The 17,430-nt window shown below is 37.4% G+C and overlaps 1 protein-coding gene across 6 annotated transcripts in view; it reads left to right on the top strand.

Annotated features, from left to right (window-relative positions):
- FOCAD (focadhesin) overlaps positions 1-17,430 on the top strand; it is a 313,353-nt gene that overhangs the window by 39,239 nt on the left and 256,684 nt on the right. For all 6 annotated transcript variants that reach the window (XR_009532822.1, XM_060102011.1, XM_060102014.1 and 3 more), the window contains one exon: positions 15,701-15,805. Coding sequence is in view for 5 of the 6 variants with exons in the window: in XM_060102011.1 (XP_059957994.1) it covers positions 15,701-15,805 (105 nt within the window). In the remaining variant the exon portion in view is untranslated. The remainder of the gene's footprint in view (positions 1-15,700; positions 15,806-17,430) is intronic.

Genomic DNA, 17,430 nt, shown 5'->3' with positions numbered 1-17,430 from the left:
ACAGGATGCCCTCTTTTGGGATGTTTGTATAATTCTCTTCAATGCAAACTTTTGTTATTCTCATCCCTTGTCAAAAAATTAGTATGGGTACTTCCTTGCACCTCATATTTAGAATATTTTGAAACTAAAGAACCAAGCATTAATTGTAGTCTTTTCAAAAGGAGACCGAGCATACATGAGCAGTATTTAATGCTGTAATCAAATAAACCCCAAAGGAAACCTGAGATATGGTATTCGTATGCACAGTAGTAATTGTGCTGTATTTACCTAGTGAAGAGCAATTTTTCTGGGTGGTTTTAATTAGTATAGTTTGTACAGCTTGACCAAAATTTTTTTTCTTTTCTTTTTCTCTGGAATATTCAGCATCATTATTGACCCACACTCCTTATGATGAGATCTGGGTTTGGCTCTTATGCCAGTGAAAATTGAGCTTACATTTTTTTTTTGAAATACAGTTGATTTACAATGTTGTGTTAGTTTCAGGTGTACAGCAAAGTGATTCAGTTTTATATATGTATATATATATATATATATATATATATATATATATATATATATATTCTTTTTTAATATTCCCACCTTTTTTTTTGCATTGTTTCTTGTCACTGCGCTTGTAGCTCAGGCCTGAAGTTTCCTTTGCTCCCTCTTAGAGGGTTCTTGAGTCAGTTCAGCTTGTTTTGGCAGCTACCCAAGGAAGGACTTGTTCCAGCCGATCTTTACTAAAGGACTTTTGGCAGAAGGTTCTTGAGTGTGACAGGACTCTGTGGGCTATGAGTTACAGAAACCCACTTGAACTCGTTTGAGCATAAAAGGGTGATTTTAATTTTTTTGCTAAAGGGGTGTCCCACAGGACTTAAGAACAGGGATGTACCTGGGCCTCAGAAACAAATTGGATATAGGCTGTGTGTCTCTTCTCTCTTGCTGCAAACTGACTTCTCTGCTTCCTAGTCTACAGGGCACCACCTGCTCCTGGGTTAACATCTCTTATCCATAAGAGATAGCCAGACTGAGGTTTGAATTTCTTGGCCACAATCACAGATTTCCAAGGACCAGCATGTGTGAGATGTTCACTCCTGGACCAGTCGGTTCTGCCAGGGGCTGTGTATTAGTTTTCTAGGGCTGCTGTAACAAATGACTACAAACTTAAAGCAACAGAAGTTTATTATTCCACAATTCTGAAGGCCAGAAGCCCAAAACCAAGGTGTCAGCAGGATTGGTTCCTTCTGGAGGCTGGGAGAGTCAGTTCCATGCCTCTTTCCTAGCTTCTGGTGGCTGCTGGCAACCGTTGACGTTCTTTGGCTTGTGTCTGCGTAATTGCAATTTCCACCTCTGTCTTTTCATGACCTTCTTCTCTGTGTTTCAAATCTCTTCTCTCCTTTCTCTGATAAGGATACCAGTCATTGGATTTAAGGCCCACCCAGGATGATCTCATCTTAAGATCCTTAGTTATATCTGTAAAGACCTTATTTCCAAATAAAGTCACATGCACAGGAACCAGGGATTAGGATTTAGGTACTTTTTTTTTTTCCGGGGTTGAGGGGAACGACAATTTAACCCTCTGCAGGCTGTGTCTTCATTGTGTGAATATTCGTATGCTGGGATCCTTTCTGTAGTAACCATATGAATGGACAAGGAGTGGTAATTCTCAAAACAGAGAGGAGACTGGGACATTATTACTGAAGATTGAACTTGGGGTAAAGCCGTGACTCTGGAAATAGTTATCTCTCAGCCTCTCAGCTCAGCTCTAGCTTTGAAAACATAATTGTACTTAAGTACAGGTGATGATATTCTATCTGTGTTTCTGACTGGGATCGAGGGAGGAGTGGGCACTTCCCTAGAGGTCCAGTGGTTAAGATCTGCGCTTCTACTGCAGGGGGCACAGGTTTGATCCCTGGTAGGGGAACTAAGATCCCGAATGTCATGCAGCACAGCCCCCCCAAAAAAAAAGATTAAAATGGGATAGAGGGAGGAGAGATTGAGTGGATGGAGAGTCATTGTCAAAGATAACAGGATTATTTCATTGCTTGATAATGTAAAGGGTATTATCTTAACTTTATCTTCCCAGTATTTACAATTCCCTCATTTGCTAAATGTACAATCTCAGAGAGAGAGGACTATAAGCACAACTAGTAATATCATTCATATTAGCTTATTTAGTAATAAACTAAATAACAAACTTTATAATAATAAATATATGATACTGTAATTTCAGTGTGCATATGTAAAATCACATAATTATAGAACTAGAAATTACCTTCAAAGGTCACCTCTGTATCTAAGCAAGACAGTACCTTAGCTGTCTTCCATCCATCCATCTATCCATCTACTAATTAAACACTTATTGAATATCTCCTGTATACCTCTACTAGGTGCTGTGAGATCATGGTGAGGAAAGCAGACATAGTCATTGGACTCATGATGCTTTTCATTTAAAGAGAGAGATTGACATAATCACATAGTCACACAATTATATATTAAACTACATTCAAACAAGAACACTGTGCTGAGAGTGCCTTTAATGTGGGAGTTTGACCTTGTCATGGAGGACAAGGAAGGCTTCGCTGATGAAGTGACACTTGACATGAGACTGAGGAATGAATAAAACTTTTCTAGGCAAATAGGAGAGGGTAGAATTTTCCAGTTACAGGAAGTAGCATGTGCCAGGTCACTGTGGTGGGAGGGAAGATGATTAGTTAGCAAGGCCTGAAAAATTTCAAGAGCAAGAGGAGAGTGGTTTGAGATGAGGCTGGGAAGAGAAGTAGGGGTCAGACAATTCAGCCATCAGACATTCATGATGGCTGATCTACAGGATTTGGGTCTTTATCCTGAGTACAGGGGAAATCTACTGAAGTGTTTTTATATGCTGAGTATCAGTGGTTTCAAAAAGACCACTCTGGCTGCAGTGTGAACATAACATTAAAAGTGCTGGGTTTTGGATAGGCAAATAGAGAGGTACAGGGAGATGATTTTAGGTGGCTGTTACTGTAGTTCAGGTGAGGGATGATAGTTGCTTCCTAGAGATGAAGGGAAATAGATGGATTTGTGAGATATTTAGGGAGGGAAGCATTTGAGGTAGATTGAATATGAGGATCACTGAAAGGGATATATCAAAGGTGACTCCTTGATTTCTGGCTTCTCTGCCAGGTAGATAGGAAACATTAGAAGACCAGGTAAATGGGAAGAACATAAGTTTGGTTTTGAATATGCTGAATTTGAGGCACAATTGAGACACTGAAGAGGGACTATCCACTAGACAGTTGGATATGCCTTTTTTTGGTAACGACATCCCTCAAACATATTATACTATGAACAAGTTAGTCATAATATCTAATCAGATCTCCTCCACCTTGGTTAAAAGTCTTCACTTTGATTTGTTAAATAACTTTCTGGGTACCTGTGTACTTCAAACACAGCTAGCCTGCTTGTCTAAGGGCTAATTCCAGATCCTGAAAATGTTCTCAGAAGTCTACTTCCTCGAGTTAACATGTTTTTGTGTCTGTGCTAAACTGTGACTGAAGGCAGGTTCTAAATAAAAGACACGGTGGTTATTTCATTATTTACTTAAATTTCTGCTCATACTGTATATCTAGGAGATCAGGTTTAATCTTCTTTTTGTGTTCAGTGGTCCTTCCTCACCTTGAGATTATAAATCTTTTTTCTTCCTTTTTTTCACTAATAAAAAAATAAAAGTAGTGCATACATTTTTGAAAGCTCGAACAATGGCACTTGCAGGTAGTGAAAGTAGTAAGTGGTAAAATTTCTCCTTTTTACCATTTTCTCTTTCTTTTCTTCTTTTTAAAAAATTCACTTTCCTGTTGGGCCCTGGTGGAAACTAGGAAGTGACAGTCTGGAAAGGCTCAGGGAGAGTAGAGTGGCTCAGAGGTTTCTCCAAGTATTGGCCTTGGTTTCCTCTGGAGTATAGGCAAAGCTAGGGTGATCTGGAATCAGATCCAGGCACGTGGAATCAGGGACCAGCTAATTCCAGTGAAATTGGAGCCCCATATCTAGATGTATAAAAAAGTATTTATAAGCCTATACATTCCATGTGTTTTAAAATTGGATATCTTATTCATATGTATATTGTTCTAAAACTTGCTTTTTTTTCCCACTTAATATGTGTTGGACATCTTTTCATAGATCTGTTTGCATCTTTATTAATAGCTGAAGACTATTCTATAATATGATTGTGTCATATTTTAAATATTTCTCTATTGGCAAACGTAGTTTTCTTCTTCCATTTCTTTAAGATAACAGATGCCTTGTAAGATCTTCTTTTGGGCATATGTAAGGGTATTTCTATATGATAGGTTCTTACAAATGCAATTTATAGGAAAAAGGCTGTTCATTTAGAATTTTTATGGACACTGCTAAATTGCCCTCCATAAAGTCTGAATGAATGTATGCTTAACCTGAAAATGCTTATTCCCCATTCACTCATTAACACTGGATATTATGAATCGTCCTCTTCTGTGATCTGCGTATCTATATCTCTGCTCATTTTTCTATCATATGATCTGCCTTATTTTGTAGCTTTTTTTGTTTTATGTATATTAACCCTTTGTCATATGTGTTATAAATATTTCATCTCAGGTTATCTCTTATCTTAATTTTATGTTTTCTTTCCCCTGAAAACCCTCCCCACTAAATTTGCTAAAGTGATCTGGAATTTTTATGACAGATTGTCTTTTTTTTCTCTCTTTTTTTACTTTTCCCCTCCAAAACCTCTCTTAACAATTGCTTTAAACTTTATAGTGACATTTGAAAAATGTTAAAGTCTTGATTGTAAATTCTTCTGGTATTCATTCTGAACAAGTTCTTTGTAGGCTATATCTTTCTACCACTTCAGTTCTTTCTTATGCTTTATCTTAAAAAAATAATAGCTTTATTGAGATATAATTCACATATTAAAACTATTCTTTTAAAGTGTGCAATTCAGTGGTTTTTGGTATATTTACAAAGTTGTGCAATCATTCTGCATTATCTTTTAACTAGAGAACCTCTTGAAGAAAATTTTTCAGAGTACTCTGTCTGAAAAATATTTCTTTTGTCTTCATACATTATTCTTAGTCTTTTTTGGGAGGGGGGTTAGATTTATTAAGTTATATAAACCTTTCTCTCATAATTCCATATACATTGCTTCATTTAGTGTTGCAGATGAGAATTCTGATGCCAAATTAGAAATGATGTCAATCTAATATTCTTTATTTTATAGATTTTATTTTATAACTTAAAGTTCATAGGATTTTCTCTTTACCTATGGATTTGGGAAATGTCAGAAATTTTTTCAGTCATCTTGCCTAGCCTTTCAGTTTAAAGACTTAGGTCTAGTGAATTTTTCTTCTATCCTTTCTTTGATTTTTGCTTCTCTAAAGGTTATGTTTTCTTCTACTTTATTATTTTGATTTTTAGCACTATTCAAACTCTTGTAGCCTCTTTCTGCAATTATACAGATTTCATATAAAAATTTTTAATTTTGTAAGAGCAGGTCTCAGATTCAGAGTAACAATGGCTTGAAAACAATAAAAAGAGGGTTTTGTGAAGAAAGATGGAAAATGCTAGGATTTAGGCATTTAGGACTTAACTGTTTAGTTAGTTTTAGGAACATTCTAGGTTTTAGCATTCACGAACTCTGAAACTTCTGTTTACATAACCTTACAAAGGGAAAAGCATCATAATCTTTATGGTACAGTTACCATATTAGATTATCACAATTTATTGAAAAAATAACCAGGTACTTTACAGATATATTATTATTTATTCTTTAAAGCAACACAGAGGTGGGCTTATTATTATGATTCTCTTGTACAGGTGAGGATGTTGAGGCTTCTGGACATCAAGTGGCTTGCCCAACATTCCCTAGCTAATTAGAATTAAAGCAGGGATTTAAATACAAATCTGAAACCATCCCTCTCAGCCCACTTGAAATATTTAAATAATTTAAGAAATTATTCTAAAATAATTGAATTTAAGGCAATGTGTTACCATTTGAATGGATCTACATGTGATTTGATTAACGCCATCATCTTTCAAAAATTATAATCTATTCATGTTACACTCTTGCTTAAAATATAGTATGGACTCAGTTATCCACACAGTAAAGTCTGGATCCACAAATAAAACAAGATGTAACTTACAGGTTAAAAAACTGGAGTTAATTTACCAGCCTCAGTGGTTCTGGGAACTCCCTGGAATTAAATGCACATAGGATGTATGTGCTTTTCTCTGGGATTCTAGTGCTTTCATAAAGGGGTAGGTGACCCAAATTGGTTAAAATCATAAGTCTGTTATTTGTCTTCTGTAAAACTCTAGTCATGTGACAAATAAATCATTAGATAAGGAAAGCCAATATAGTTTTACATGCAAAAAGGGATTATTTAATGAAACCGTATTTCTTGGAAGAAATTCAGTCAGAAATTCAGTCAAAATCGATCATCTAAAATGAGTACCCTTTAAACTAATCATTAGGTCCAGAGAGTGGCCTTATGAAGTTACCAGGTGAGGCTTGGACTTCTTCCATTTCAACCATACATAAATGGAGTAATTTTAGCTTAAATCAGACTTTAAAGTTGATTACCCGTTGTGTAAACATTGCAGACAAGAGGCAAGGAGACTTCTTCTTTTTTTTTTTTTTTTTTTTTTTTGCGTTATGCGGGCTTCTCACTGTTGTGGCCTCTCCCGTTGCGGAGCACAGGCTCCGGATGCGCAGGCTCAGCGGCCATGGCTCACGGGCCCAGCCGCTCCGCGGCATATGGGATCCCCCCGGACCGGGGCACGAACCTGTATCCCCTGCATCGGCAGGCGGACTCCCAACCACTGCGCCAGCAGGGAGGCCCGCAAGGAGACTTCTGAACATGTAGTGACCCTCTCACCAAGGTAAACCAGGGCAGACTCCTCTGATAGGTCTCAGTCGGATACTGGAATATGGAACTGCTCACTGATTCAGTGATGATTAGAAGTTATCTACTAAATATAGCTACAGACCTCAGATTTCATGGTCTTGTATAAAAATCTAGGCATAGACCTGGGCCAGAGCCGTAGGGTTTTGTGTCATCCTGGAGACTAACTTTCAAAAAGCAAGACAGCAGCACTGAGGCCTGTGACTGAGGTCGGACATTCACACCCAGGAATAGGTTCTTGATAAATTGGTGATAGAGCAGTTACAGTTTCCATGCTGAAGGCTCTTCAGATCTCTGTAAAGGAAAGTGTGCAGAGTTGTGAACAGCTGGGGCATATACTGGAAGGTAGCATTCCTTAAAGTCTGGGATCCTTAGCTACAGAATGGTTCTCATTCTGTAAAAGTGAATGGTGTGAAGGATTGCAATGAAGGAAATTATTCTAAAAGATTGGATGCTGAGGTATCTTCTTCCTAAGCCTTAGAGGAGGAGGATTCTAGAAGCTCAGGGTGTCAACAGAGAAGGTTCTCAGAAGAATCTGAGCAGTCTTGAAGAAAGAAAATAAGACAGTACATTGGTTCCCAAGGAGATATCATGCCATCCGACCTTCCTAAGACAACTGCACGTCATTCCAATTTTTTAAAAAATTTACTTTTTAATTTCTATTGAGTCACAGTGGAATTAACTAGCCATATTTTTGATGAAGGCAAAGTAGAATTGACACAATACCAATGCAGAGTATGTGAGAAAAGCTGAACCTGTTTGACATCCAGCAGAGAACACACACAGGAAAGAGAATCTTAGAGAACAGGCTTCATGCAGTGTTGGGGCCTCTGTCTTCACCAGAGGATCTACACAGGAGAGAAACCATACACATGTGATATCTGTCACAAAACACTCATTCATGAATCTGCACTGCATGGTCATAAGAGGATCCATGTGAATAAGAAAACATACTGTTGTATAGATTGTGGGAAATGCTTCAACTGCAAGAGAAACCTCACTGCTCACCAAAGAATCCACTTAGGAAACAAACCATGTGAGTGTCTCCAGCAGTGCTGTGAAATAGAAATATATTGTACTATGAGCCACAACTGTGAGCCACATTTATAATTCAAAATTTTCTAGTAGCTGTATTAAAAAGTAAAAAGAAATGGTTGATATTAACTTTAATAATATATTTTATGTAACCCCACATTTCAAATATATTATTTCAATATGTAATCAGTATAAAAAATTACACGATATTTTACAGTCTTTTTTGTGTTCTAAGTCTTTTAAATTCAGCGTGTATTTTACACAACAGCACATCCCAATGTGGATTAGCCACATTACAAGTGCTCAGTAGCCACATGTGGCCATTGGCTACTGTATGGGACAGTGCGACCAAACCTTTTATAAGTTGTAAAATTTTAAATGCCATAAAAGCGTACACTAAATAACATCTCACGTAATTGCCCCAAAAGATATCAATTAATTAAGTCCAGGTCTTGTCTTGGCTGGAGATGAAGTTAAAAGTGATTTCTTTTTGTTTTTTTTTAAATTAAATTAAATTAATTTTTTTAAACAGCAGGTTCTTATTAGTTATCCATTTTATACATATCAGTGTATACATGTCAATCCCAATCTCCCAATTCATCACCCCCCCGCCACCACTTTCCCCCCTTAGTGTCCATATGTTTGTTCTCTGCATCTGTGTCTCAGTTTCTGCCTTACAAACCAGTTCATCTGTACCATTTTTCTAGGTTCCACATATATGCGTTAATATACGATATTCGTTTTTCTCTTTCTGACTTACTTCACTCCGTATGACAGTCTCTAGATCCATCCATGTCTCTACAAATGACTCAATTTCATTCCTTTTTATGGCTGAGTAATATTCCATTGTATATATATGTACCACATGTTCTTTATCCATTCGTCTCTCGATAGGCATTTAGGTTGCTTCCATGAGCTGGCTATTGTAAACAGAGCTGCAGTGAACATGGTGGTACATAACTCTTTTTGAATTATGGTTTTCTCAGGGTATATGCCCAGTAGTGGGATTGCTGGGTCATATGGTAGTTCTATTTTTAGTATTTTAAGGAACCTCCATACTGTTCTCCATAGTGGCTGTATCAATTTACATTCCCACCAACAGTGCAGGAGGTTTCCCTTTTCTCCACACCCTCTCCAGCATTTGTTGTTTGTAGATTTTCTGATGATGCCCATTCTAACTGGTGTGAGGTGATACCTCATTGTAGTTTTGATTTGTGTTCCTCTGATAATTAGTGGCGTTGAGCAGATTTTCATGTGCTTTTTGGGCATCTGTATGTCTTCTTTGGTGAAATGTCTATTTAGATCTTCTGCCCATTTTTGGATTGGGTTGTTTGTTTTTTTAATATTGAGCTACGTGAGCTGTTTATATATTTTGGAGATTAATCTTTTGTCCGTTGATTAGTTTGCAAATATTTTCTCCCATTCTGAGGGTTGTCCTTTCATCTTGTTTGTAGTTTCCTTTGCTTTGCAATAGCTTTTAAATTTCATTAGGTTCCATTGGTTTATTTTTGGTTTTATTTCCATTGTTCTAGGAGGTGGATAAAAAAAGATCTTGCTGTGATTTATGTCAAGGAATGTTCTTCCTATGTTTTCGTCTAAGAGGTTTATAGTGTCTGGTCTTACATTTAGGTCTCTAATCCATTTTGAGTTTATTTTTGTGTATGGTGTTAGGGAGTGTTCTAATTTCATTCTTTTACATGTAGCTGTACAGTTTTCCCAGCACCACTTACTGAAGAGACTGTCTTTTCTCCATTGTATATCCTTGCCTCTTTTGTCATAGATTAGTTGACCATAGGTGCGTGGGTTTATCTCTGGGCTTTCTATCCTGTTCCATTGATCTATATTTATGTTTTTGTGCCAGTACCATATTGTCTTGATGACTGTAGCTTTGTAGTATAGTCTGAAGTCAGGGAGTCTGATTCCTCCGGCTCCATTTTTTTCCCTCAAGACTGCTTTGGCTATTTGGGGTCTTTTGTGTCTCCATACAAATTTTAAGATTTTTTTGTTCTAGTTCTGTAAAATATGCCATTGGTAATTTAGGGATTGCATTGAATCTGTAGATTGCTTTGGTTAGTATAGTCATTTCCACAATATTGATTCTTCCAATCCAAGAACATGGTATACCTCTCCATCTGTTTGTATCATATTTAATTTCTTTCAGCCGTGTCTTATAGTTTTCTGCATACAGGTCTTTTGTCTCCCTAGGTAGGTTTATTCCTAGGTATTTTATTCTTTTTGTTGCAATGGTAAATGGGAGTGTTTCCTTAATTTCTCTTTCAGATTTTTCATCATTAGTGTATAGGAATGCAAGAGATTTCTGTGCATTAATTTTGTATCTTGAAACTTTACCAAATTCATTGATTAGCTCTAGTAGTTTTCGGGTGGCATCTTTAGGATTCTCTATGTATAGTATCATGTCATCTGTAAACAGTGACAGTTTTACTTCGTCTTTTCCAATTTATATTCCTTTAATTTCTTTTTCTTTTCTAATTGCCGTCGCTAAGGCTTCCAAAACTATGTTGAATAATAGTGGAGAGAGTGGACATCCTTGTCTCATTCCTGATCTTAGAGGAAATGTTTTCAGTTTTTCACCATTGAGAATGATGTTTGCTGTGGGTTTGTCATATATGGCCTTTATTATGTTGAGGTAAGTTCCCTCTATGCCCACTTTCTGGAGGGTTTTTATCATAAATGGGTGTTGAATTTTGTCAAAAGCTTTTTCTGCATCTATTGAGATGATCATATGGTTTTTATTCTTCAGTTTGTTTATATGGTGTATCACATTGATTGATTTGCATATATTGAAGAATCCTTGCATCCCTGGGATAAATCCCACTTGATCATTGTGTATGATCCTTTTAACGTGTTGTTGGATTCTGTTTGCTAGTATTTTGTTGAGGATTTTTGCATCTATGTTCATCAGTGATATTGGTCTGTAATTTTTTTTTGTAGTATCTTTGTCTGGTTTTGGTATCAGGGTGATGGTGGCCTCATAGAATGAGCTTGGGAGTGTTCCTTCCTCTGCAATTTTTTGGAAGCGTTTGAGAAGCATTGGTGTTAGCTCTTCTCTAAATGTTTGATAGAATTCACCTGTGAAGCCATCTGGTCCTGGACTTTTGTTTGTTGGAAGAGTTTTAATCACAGTTTCAATTTCATTCCTTGTGATTGGTCTGTTCATATTTTCTATTTCTTCCTGATTCAGTCTTGGAAGGTTATACCTTTCTAAGAATTTGTCCATTTCTTCAGACTGTCCATTTTATTGGCATAGAGTTGCTTGTAGTCATCTCTTAGGATGTTTTGTATCTCTGCGGTGTCTGTTGTAACTTCTCCTTTTTCATTTGTAATTTTATTGATTTGAGTCCTCACCCTCTTTTTCTTGATGAGTCTGGCTAATGATTTATCGATTTTGTTTATCTTCTCAAAGAACCAGCTTTTAGTTTGAATGATTTTTGCTATTGTCTTCTTTGTTTCTATTTCATTTATTTCCGCTCTGATCTTTATGATTTCTTTCCTTCTACTAACTTTGGGTTTTGTTTGTTCTTCTTTCTCTAGTTCCTTTAGGTGTAAGGTAGGTTGTTTATCTGAGATGTTTTTTGTTTCTTGAGGTAGGATTGTATTGCTATAAACTTCCTTCGTAGAACTGCTTTTGCTGCATCCCATAGGTTTTGGATTGTCCTGTTTTCATTGTCATCTGTCTCTACGTAGTTTTTGATTTCCTCTTTGATTTCTTCAGTGATCTCTTGGTTGTTTAGTAATGTATTGTTTAGCCTCCATGTGTTTGTGTTTTTTTACGTTTTTTTCCCTGTAATTGATTTCTTTTTTTTTTTTTTTTTTTTTTCTTTGCGGTATGCGGGCCTCTCACTGTTGTGGCCTCTCCCGTTGCGGAGCACAGGCTCCAGAAATGCAGGCTCAGCAGCCATGGCTCACAGGCCTAGCCGCTCTGTGGCATGTGGGATCTTCCCGGACCGGGGCATGAACCCGTGTCTCCTGCATCGGCAGGCGGACTCTCAACCACTGTGCCAGCAGGGAAGCCCCCCTGTAATTGATTTCTAATCTCATAGTGTTGTGGTCAGAAAAGATGCTTGATATGATTTCAATTTTCTTAAATTTACTGAGGCTTGATTTGTGACCCAAGATGTGATCTGTCTTGGAGAATGTTCCGTGTGCATTTGAGAAGAAACTGTAATCTGCTGTTTTTGGATGGAATGTCCTATAAATATCAATTAAATCTATCTGGTCTTTTGTGTCATTTAAAGCTTGTGTTTCCTTATTAATTTTCTGTGTGGATGATCTGTCCATTGGTGTAAGTGAGGTGTTAAAATCCCCCACTATTATTGTGTTACTTCTGATTTCCTCTTTTATAGCTGTTAGCAGTTGCCTTATGTATTGAGGTGCTCCTATGTTGGGTGCATATATATTTATAATTGTTATATCTTCTTCTTGGATTGATCCCTGATCATTATGTAGTGTCCTTCCTTGTCTCTTGTAACATTCTTTATTTTAAAGTCTATTTTATCTGATATGAGTATTGCTACTCCAGCTTTCTTTTGATTTCCATTTGCATGGAATATCTTTTTCCATCCCCTCACTTTCAGTCTGCATGTGTCCCTAGGTCTGAAGTGGCTCTGTTGTAGACAGCATATATATGGGTCCTGTTTTTGTATCTGTTCAGCAAGCCTGTGTCTTTTCGTTGGAGCATTTAATCCATTCACGTTTAAGGTAATTATCGATATGTATGTTCCTATTACCATTTTCTTAATTGTTTTGGGTTTGTTTTTGTAGGTCCTTTTCTTGTCTTGTGTTTCCTACTTAGAGAAGTTCCTTTAGCATTTGTTGTAGAGCTGGTTTGGTAGTGCTGAATTCTCTTAGCTTTTGCTTTCTGTAAAGCTTTTGATTTCTCAATAAAATCTGAATGAGATCTTTGCTGGGTAGAGTAATCTTGGTTGTAGGTTCCTCCCTTTCATCACTTTGAATATGTCATGCCACTCCCTTCTGGCCTGTAGAGTTTCTGCTGAGAAATCAGCTGTTAACCTTATGGGAGTTCCCTTGTATGTTATTTGTCGTTTTTCCCTTTCTGCTTTCAATAATTTTTTTTTGTCTTTAAGTTTTGCCAATTTGATTACTGTGTGTCTCGTCATGTTTCTCCTTGGGTTTATCTTGTATGGGACTCTTTGCGCTTCCTGCACTTGGGTGGCTATTTCCTTTCCCATGTTAGGGAAATTTTCAACTATAATCTCTTCAAATATTTTCTCGGGTCCTTTCTCTCTCTCTTCTCCTTCTGGGACCCCTAAAATGCAAATGTTGTTGCATTTAATGTTGTCCCAGAGGTCTCTTAGACTGTCTTCATTTCTTTTCATTTTTTTTCTTTATTCTGTTCCATGGCAGTGAATTCCACCATTCTGTCTTCCAGGTCACTTATCCATTCTTCTGCCTCAGTTATTCTGCTACTGATTCCTTCTAGTGTATTTTTCTTTGCAGTTATTGTATTGTTCATCTCTGTTTGGTTGTTCTTTAATTCTTCTAGGTCTTAGTTAAACATTTCTTGCATCTTCTCGACCTTTGCCTCCATTCTTTTTCTGAGGTCCAGGATCATCTTCACTATCATTATTCTGAATTCTTTTTCTGGAAGGTTGCCTATCTCCACTTCATTTAGTTTTTTTTTTTTCTGGGGTTTTATCTTGTTCCTTCATCTGGTACATAGCCCTCTGCCTTTTCATCTTGTCTATCTTTCTGTGAATGTGGTTTTTTTCCCACAGGCTGCAGGGTTGTAGTTCTTCTTGCTTTTCCTGTCTGCCCTCTGGTGGATGAGGCTATCTAAGAGTCTTGTGCAAGTTTCCTGGTTGGAGAGACTGGCAGTGGGTAGAGCTGGGTGTTGGTCTGTTGGGCAGAGCTCAGTAAAACTTTAATCCACTTGTCTGCTGATGGGTGGGGCTGGGTTCCCTCCCTGTTGGTTGTTTGGCCTGAGGCGACCCAACACTGGAGCCTACCTGGGCTCTTTGATGGGGCTAATGGCAGACTCTGGGAGGGCTTAAGCCAAGGAGTACTTCCCAGAACTTCTGCTGCCCATGTCCTTGTCCTCATGGTGAGACACAGCCAACCCCCGCCTCTGCAGGACACCCTCCAACACTAGCAGGTGGGTCTGGTTCAGTCTCCCCTGGGGTCACTGCTCCTTCCCCTGGGTCCTGATGCACACACTAATTTGTGTGTGCCCTCCAAGAGTGTAGTCTCTTTTTCCCCCAGTCCTGTTGAAGTCCTGCAATCAAATCCCGCTAGCCTTCAAAGTCTGATTCTCTAGGAATTCCTCCTCCCATTGCCAGACCCCCAGGTTGGGAAGCCTGACATGGGGTTCAGTCACTCCAGTGGGTGGACTTCTGTGCTATAAGTGTTGTCAGGTTTGTGAGTCACCCACTAAGCAGTTATGGGATTTTATTTCATTGTGATTGCGCCCCTCCTACCGTCTCATTGTGGCTTCTCCTTTGTCTTTGCATGTGGGGTATCTTTTTTGGTGAGTTCCAGTGTCTTCCTGTCGATGATTGTTAAAAGTGATTTCTAGATAGCAATGACACAATACATGTTAAGGTCTTAGGAGAGTACTTAGCTTACAATAGATGATCCGTAAATATGAACAACCATGATTTTAAAAATATTACTTTAAAAAAATTTAACAGGTAATCTTTATTTCTAAGATTTCTTTTTTGTTCCCAAGGAGCATCTTATTTAAAAAGGGCAGGGTAATTTGTGACAACGTGGATGAACCTGAAGGGTATCGTGCTAAGTGAAATAACCCAGACAGAGAAAGATAAATACTGGATGGTACCACTTATATGTGGAATCTAAAAAAAGAAGTTGAACAGATATTGTTGCCAGGGGCTGGGTGGGAGAAATGGGGAGAGGTTGGTCAAAAGATACAAACTTCCAGTTATAAAATGAATAAGTTCTGAGGATCTAAAGTACAATGTGGTAACTGTAGTCAACAATACTGTATTGTGTACTTGAAATTTGCTAAGAGAGTATTTAGCGTTTTTACCAAAAAAAAAAAAAAAAGTAACTATGTGAAGTGATGTGTTAATTAACTTGATTATGGCAGCCATTTTACAATGTACATGTAAATCATGTTGTACACATTATATTACAATTGTATTTGTCAGTTTTACCTCAGTAATGCTGGAATAAAATCCTGTTTCACAATTTAAAATAATTAATAACAGGCAAAAAAAATAAAAAAGGGCAGGCCTTCTTTTTGATTTATTATCCTGCTGCCTCTTACAGAGGATAAGGAGAAAACTTAAATTTCTGTTCCCCACTTCGATTAACTTTGTTTTAATGGGGGTTATTTTCTCTGATTGGTCCCCTGGCCCACTTTTTTGAGTGGCTGTTCCATTTCATATGTATGGTTATTATTCATGGTCTGCTAATATTTATAAATGAAGGACTTGATTATTCAGTGTGGGTAACTGATGTGGTCACTGCCTGCAGTTATGTGGGTTAGTGTTTCCTTTTTCCTGATTGATTTTCCCCCAAGTGCATGTATGGAGGTGATTGATAGGTTAGTGGTTTGATTCTTTGGCTCCACTTCTCCTCCTTTCAATGTGTTGAATGGGAGCTTGTAGGCCTATTCTTGGCTGTGCTATGTAATAAGCTGGGTGTGTGTGGATGGCTCCTGTTCAGTGTGGGTGGCAAGTGTTCAACTATTTAAAAGCGGTAGGATTAAGTACCTGATTAGAATATTCACTTTATAACATTTGACATGTTGTTATATTTCTTTACAGGAATACACACGGCTTGATAAAAGCCATTATGAAATTATTACAAATGCAAGCTGTTAAGGAAGGACATGGTGGAGAGAAGAATATTCAGGATATATATAATATTAGGTATGCCTTTTCTCCTTTCTTTTGAAACTTTTTTTTTTGGTGAATTGTTAAATAAGTTATGAATTGAGACATGCGAATCCATTAAGAATTAGTATATTTAACTCAGCAATGACTGTGAGTCTTGCCCTCTCGGAAGTTAGTATTTCAAAGAGTCAGGATTGAGATAGAGTTGACTACTATATGCTGAGTATCACCAACGTGGCTTTCAGGGTTGTTTCCTTGGAATTGGAATCTTTTATCCAAAATTCAGGTCATTTGTTTTGCTTTGGGATATAGAACCATCTTCCCAATACTATGAAAACTCAGTTTTCATTGTACTAAGTTCATTGTACTCATTTCATTGTACTAAGAGCAGAAAGGCTTAGTTTAGGCAGGAGGGTAAACTTCCTCACTATAAAAAGTAATAGGAGGACTATCCAAGGGTTATTACCCAGCGCAAGGTCAGTACTTAGGAGCATTGATTTGCCTTTTTTTTTTGTCATCTACAGAATGTAACATGGTAGAATTATTTTAAAAGAAAATATACACAGCAACAGTTATGTTGAACTATATTGGATTCTATGGGAGAGTTTGGATAAGGGAAGGCGTCATGCTTACTTTTGAAGGTGACCTTAACCATTGCCTTGAAGGTCCTAGAAAGTCATTTCTTGAGAGAGGGGCTCCTTAGTGAGCAGGGGATCCCAGAAGATGCCATGTAACCAGTGTATATTGTCCTGAAAACTCTGTTCAGTGATGCATCTAGAATATGCCTGTTTCAAAAGAATGAGACCATGAGACCATAAACAAGGGCACTGGTTCTGGGGGAAAATGACTTACATAGGCTATGGTGATCCAACAGGGAAAGTAAATCATACCTGTGAACTGTCATTGGCTTGAGCATACAAGACCTGCAGTTTTGAGCATTTGACACCACAGCTATCAGAAGCTGTGCCTGCCTCTCCAAAGTATAATAATACGTGGTACCTATTACTTAGGTATATTTATAGTACTTTCCTTTTGATAATAAGTAAACAGTGTCTCATATATTACAGTGATCTTTCCTGATTTTTTTTTAATGTCTTTATTGGAGTATAATTTTCCTGATATTTTAGTGCTATTTATCATTTTTATTTTTATGAGCACATTATCGAGAGTTCTTTAAGTCACTTTTTAAAAACAAGGTCAGATTTGCATTTTATATATTTTTTCTTAATTAAAAAAATATTTATTTATTTATTTGGCTGTGCTGGGTCTTAGTTGTGGCACACGGGATCTAGTTCCCTGACCAGGATCGAACCCGGGCCCCCTGCATTGGGAGCGTGGAGTCTTAACCCCTGGACCACCAGGGAAGTCCCTCTTCACATGTTTCTTGAATGTTTTCAAAACCACAGAAAAGATGGAAGAATGTAGTACAATGGATTAGTTAATTCATTGTTAACTTATTAGTTAACTTGGTTTATTTTAAATTGGGGAAGCAAAAGGAAAATTATTTATTTGAAAATACTATGGAAACTTTGGGTGTGCAGGAGAAAGCTTTCAAAATTGATAAATTGGCTTTTCTTTTTAAAATATGCATTACCTTAACCAGAAATGAACCTAAGGAGTAGATAAGCAGGACTTAATGTTTCTAGATGAGTCGTATAAGC

The sequence above is a fragment of the Mesoplodon densirostris genome, chromosome 6 (assembly GCF_025265405.1).
Source record: "Mesoplodon densirostris isolate mMesDen1 chromosome 6, mMesDen1 primary haplotype, whole genome shotgun sequence".
NCBI lineage: Eukaryota > Metazoa > Chordata > Mammalia > Artiodactyla > Ziphiidae > Mesoplodon > Mesoplodon densirostris.
Note: the sequence above shows the minus strand (reverse complement) of the source record. Positions and strands in the feature narration are given on the sequence as shown.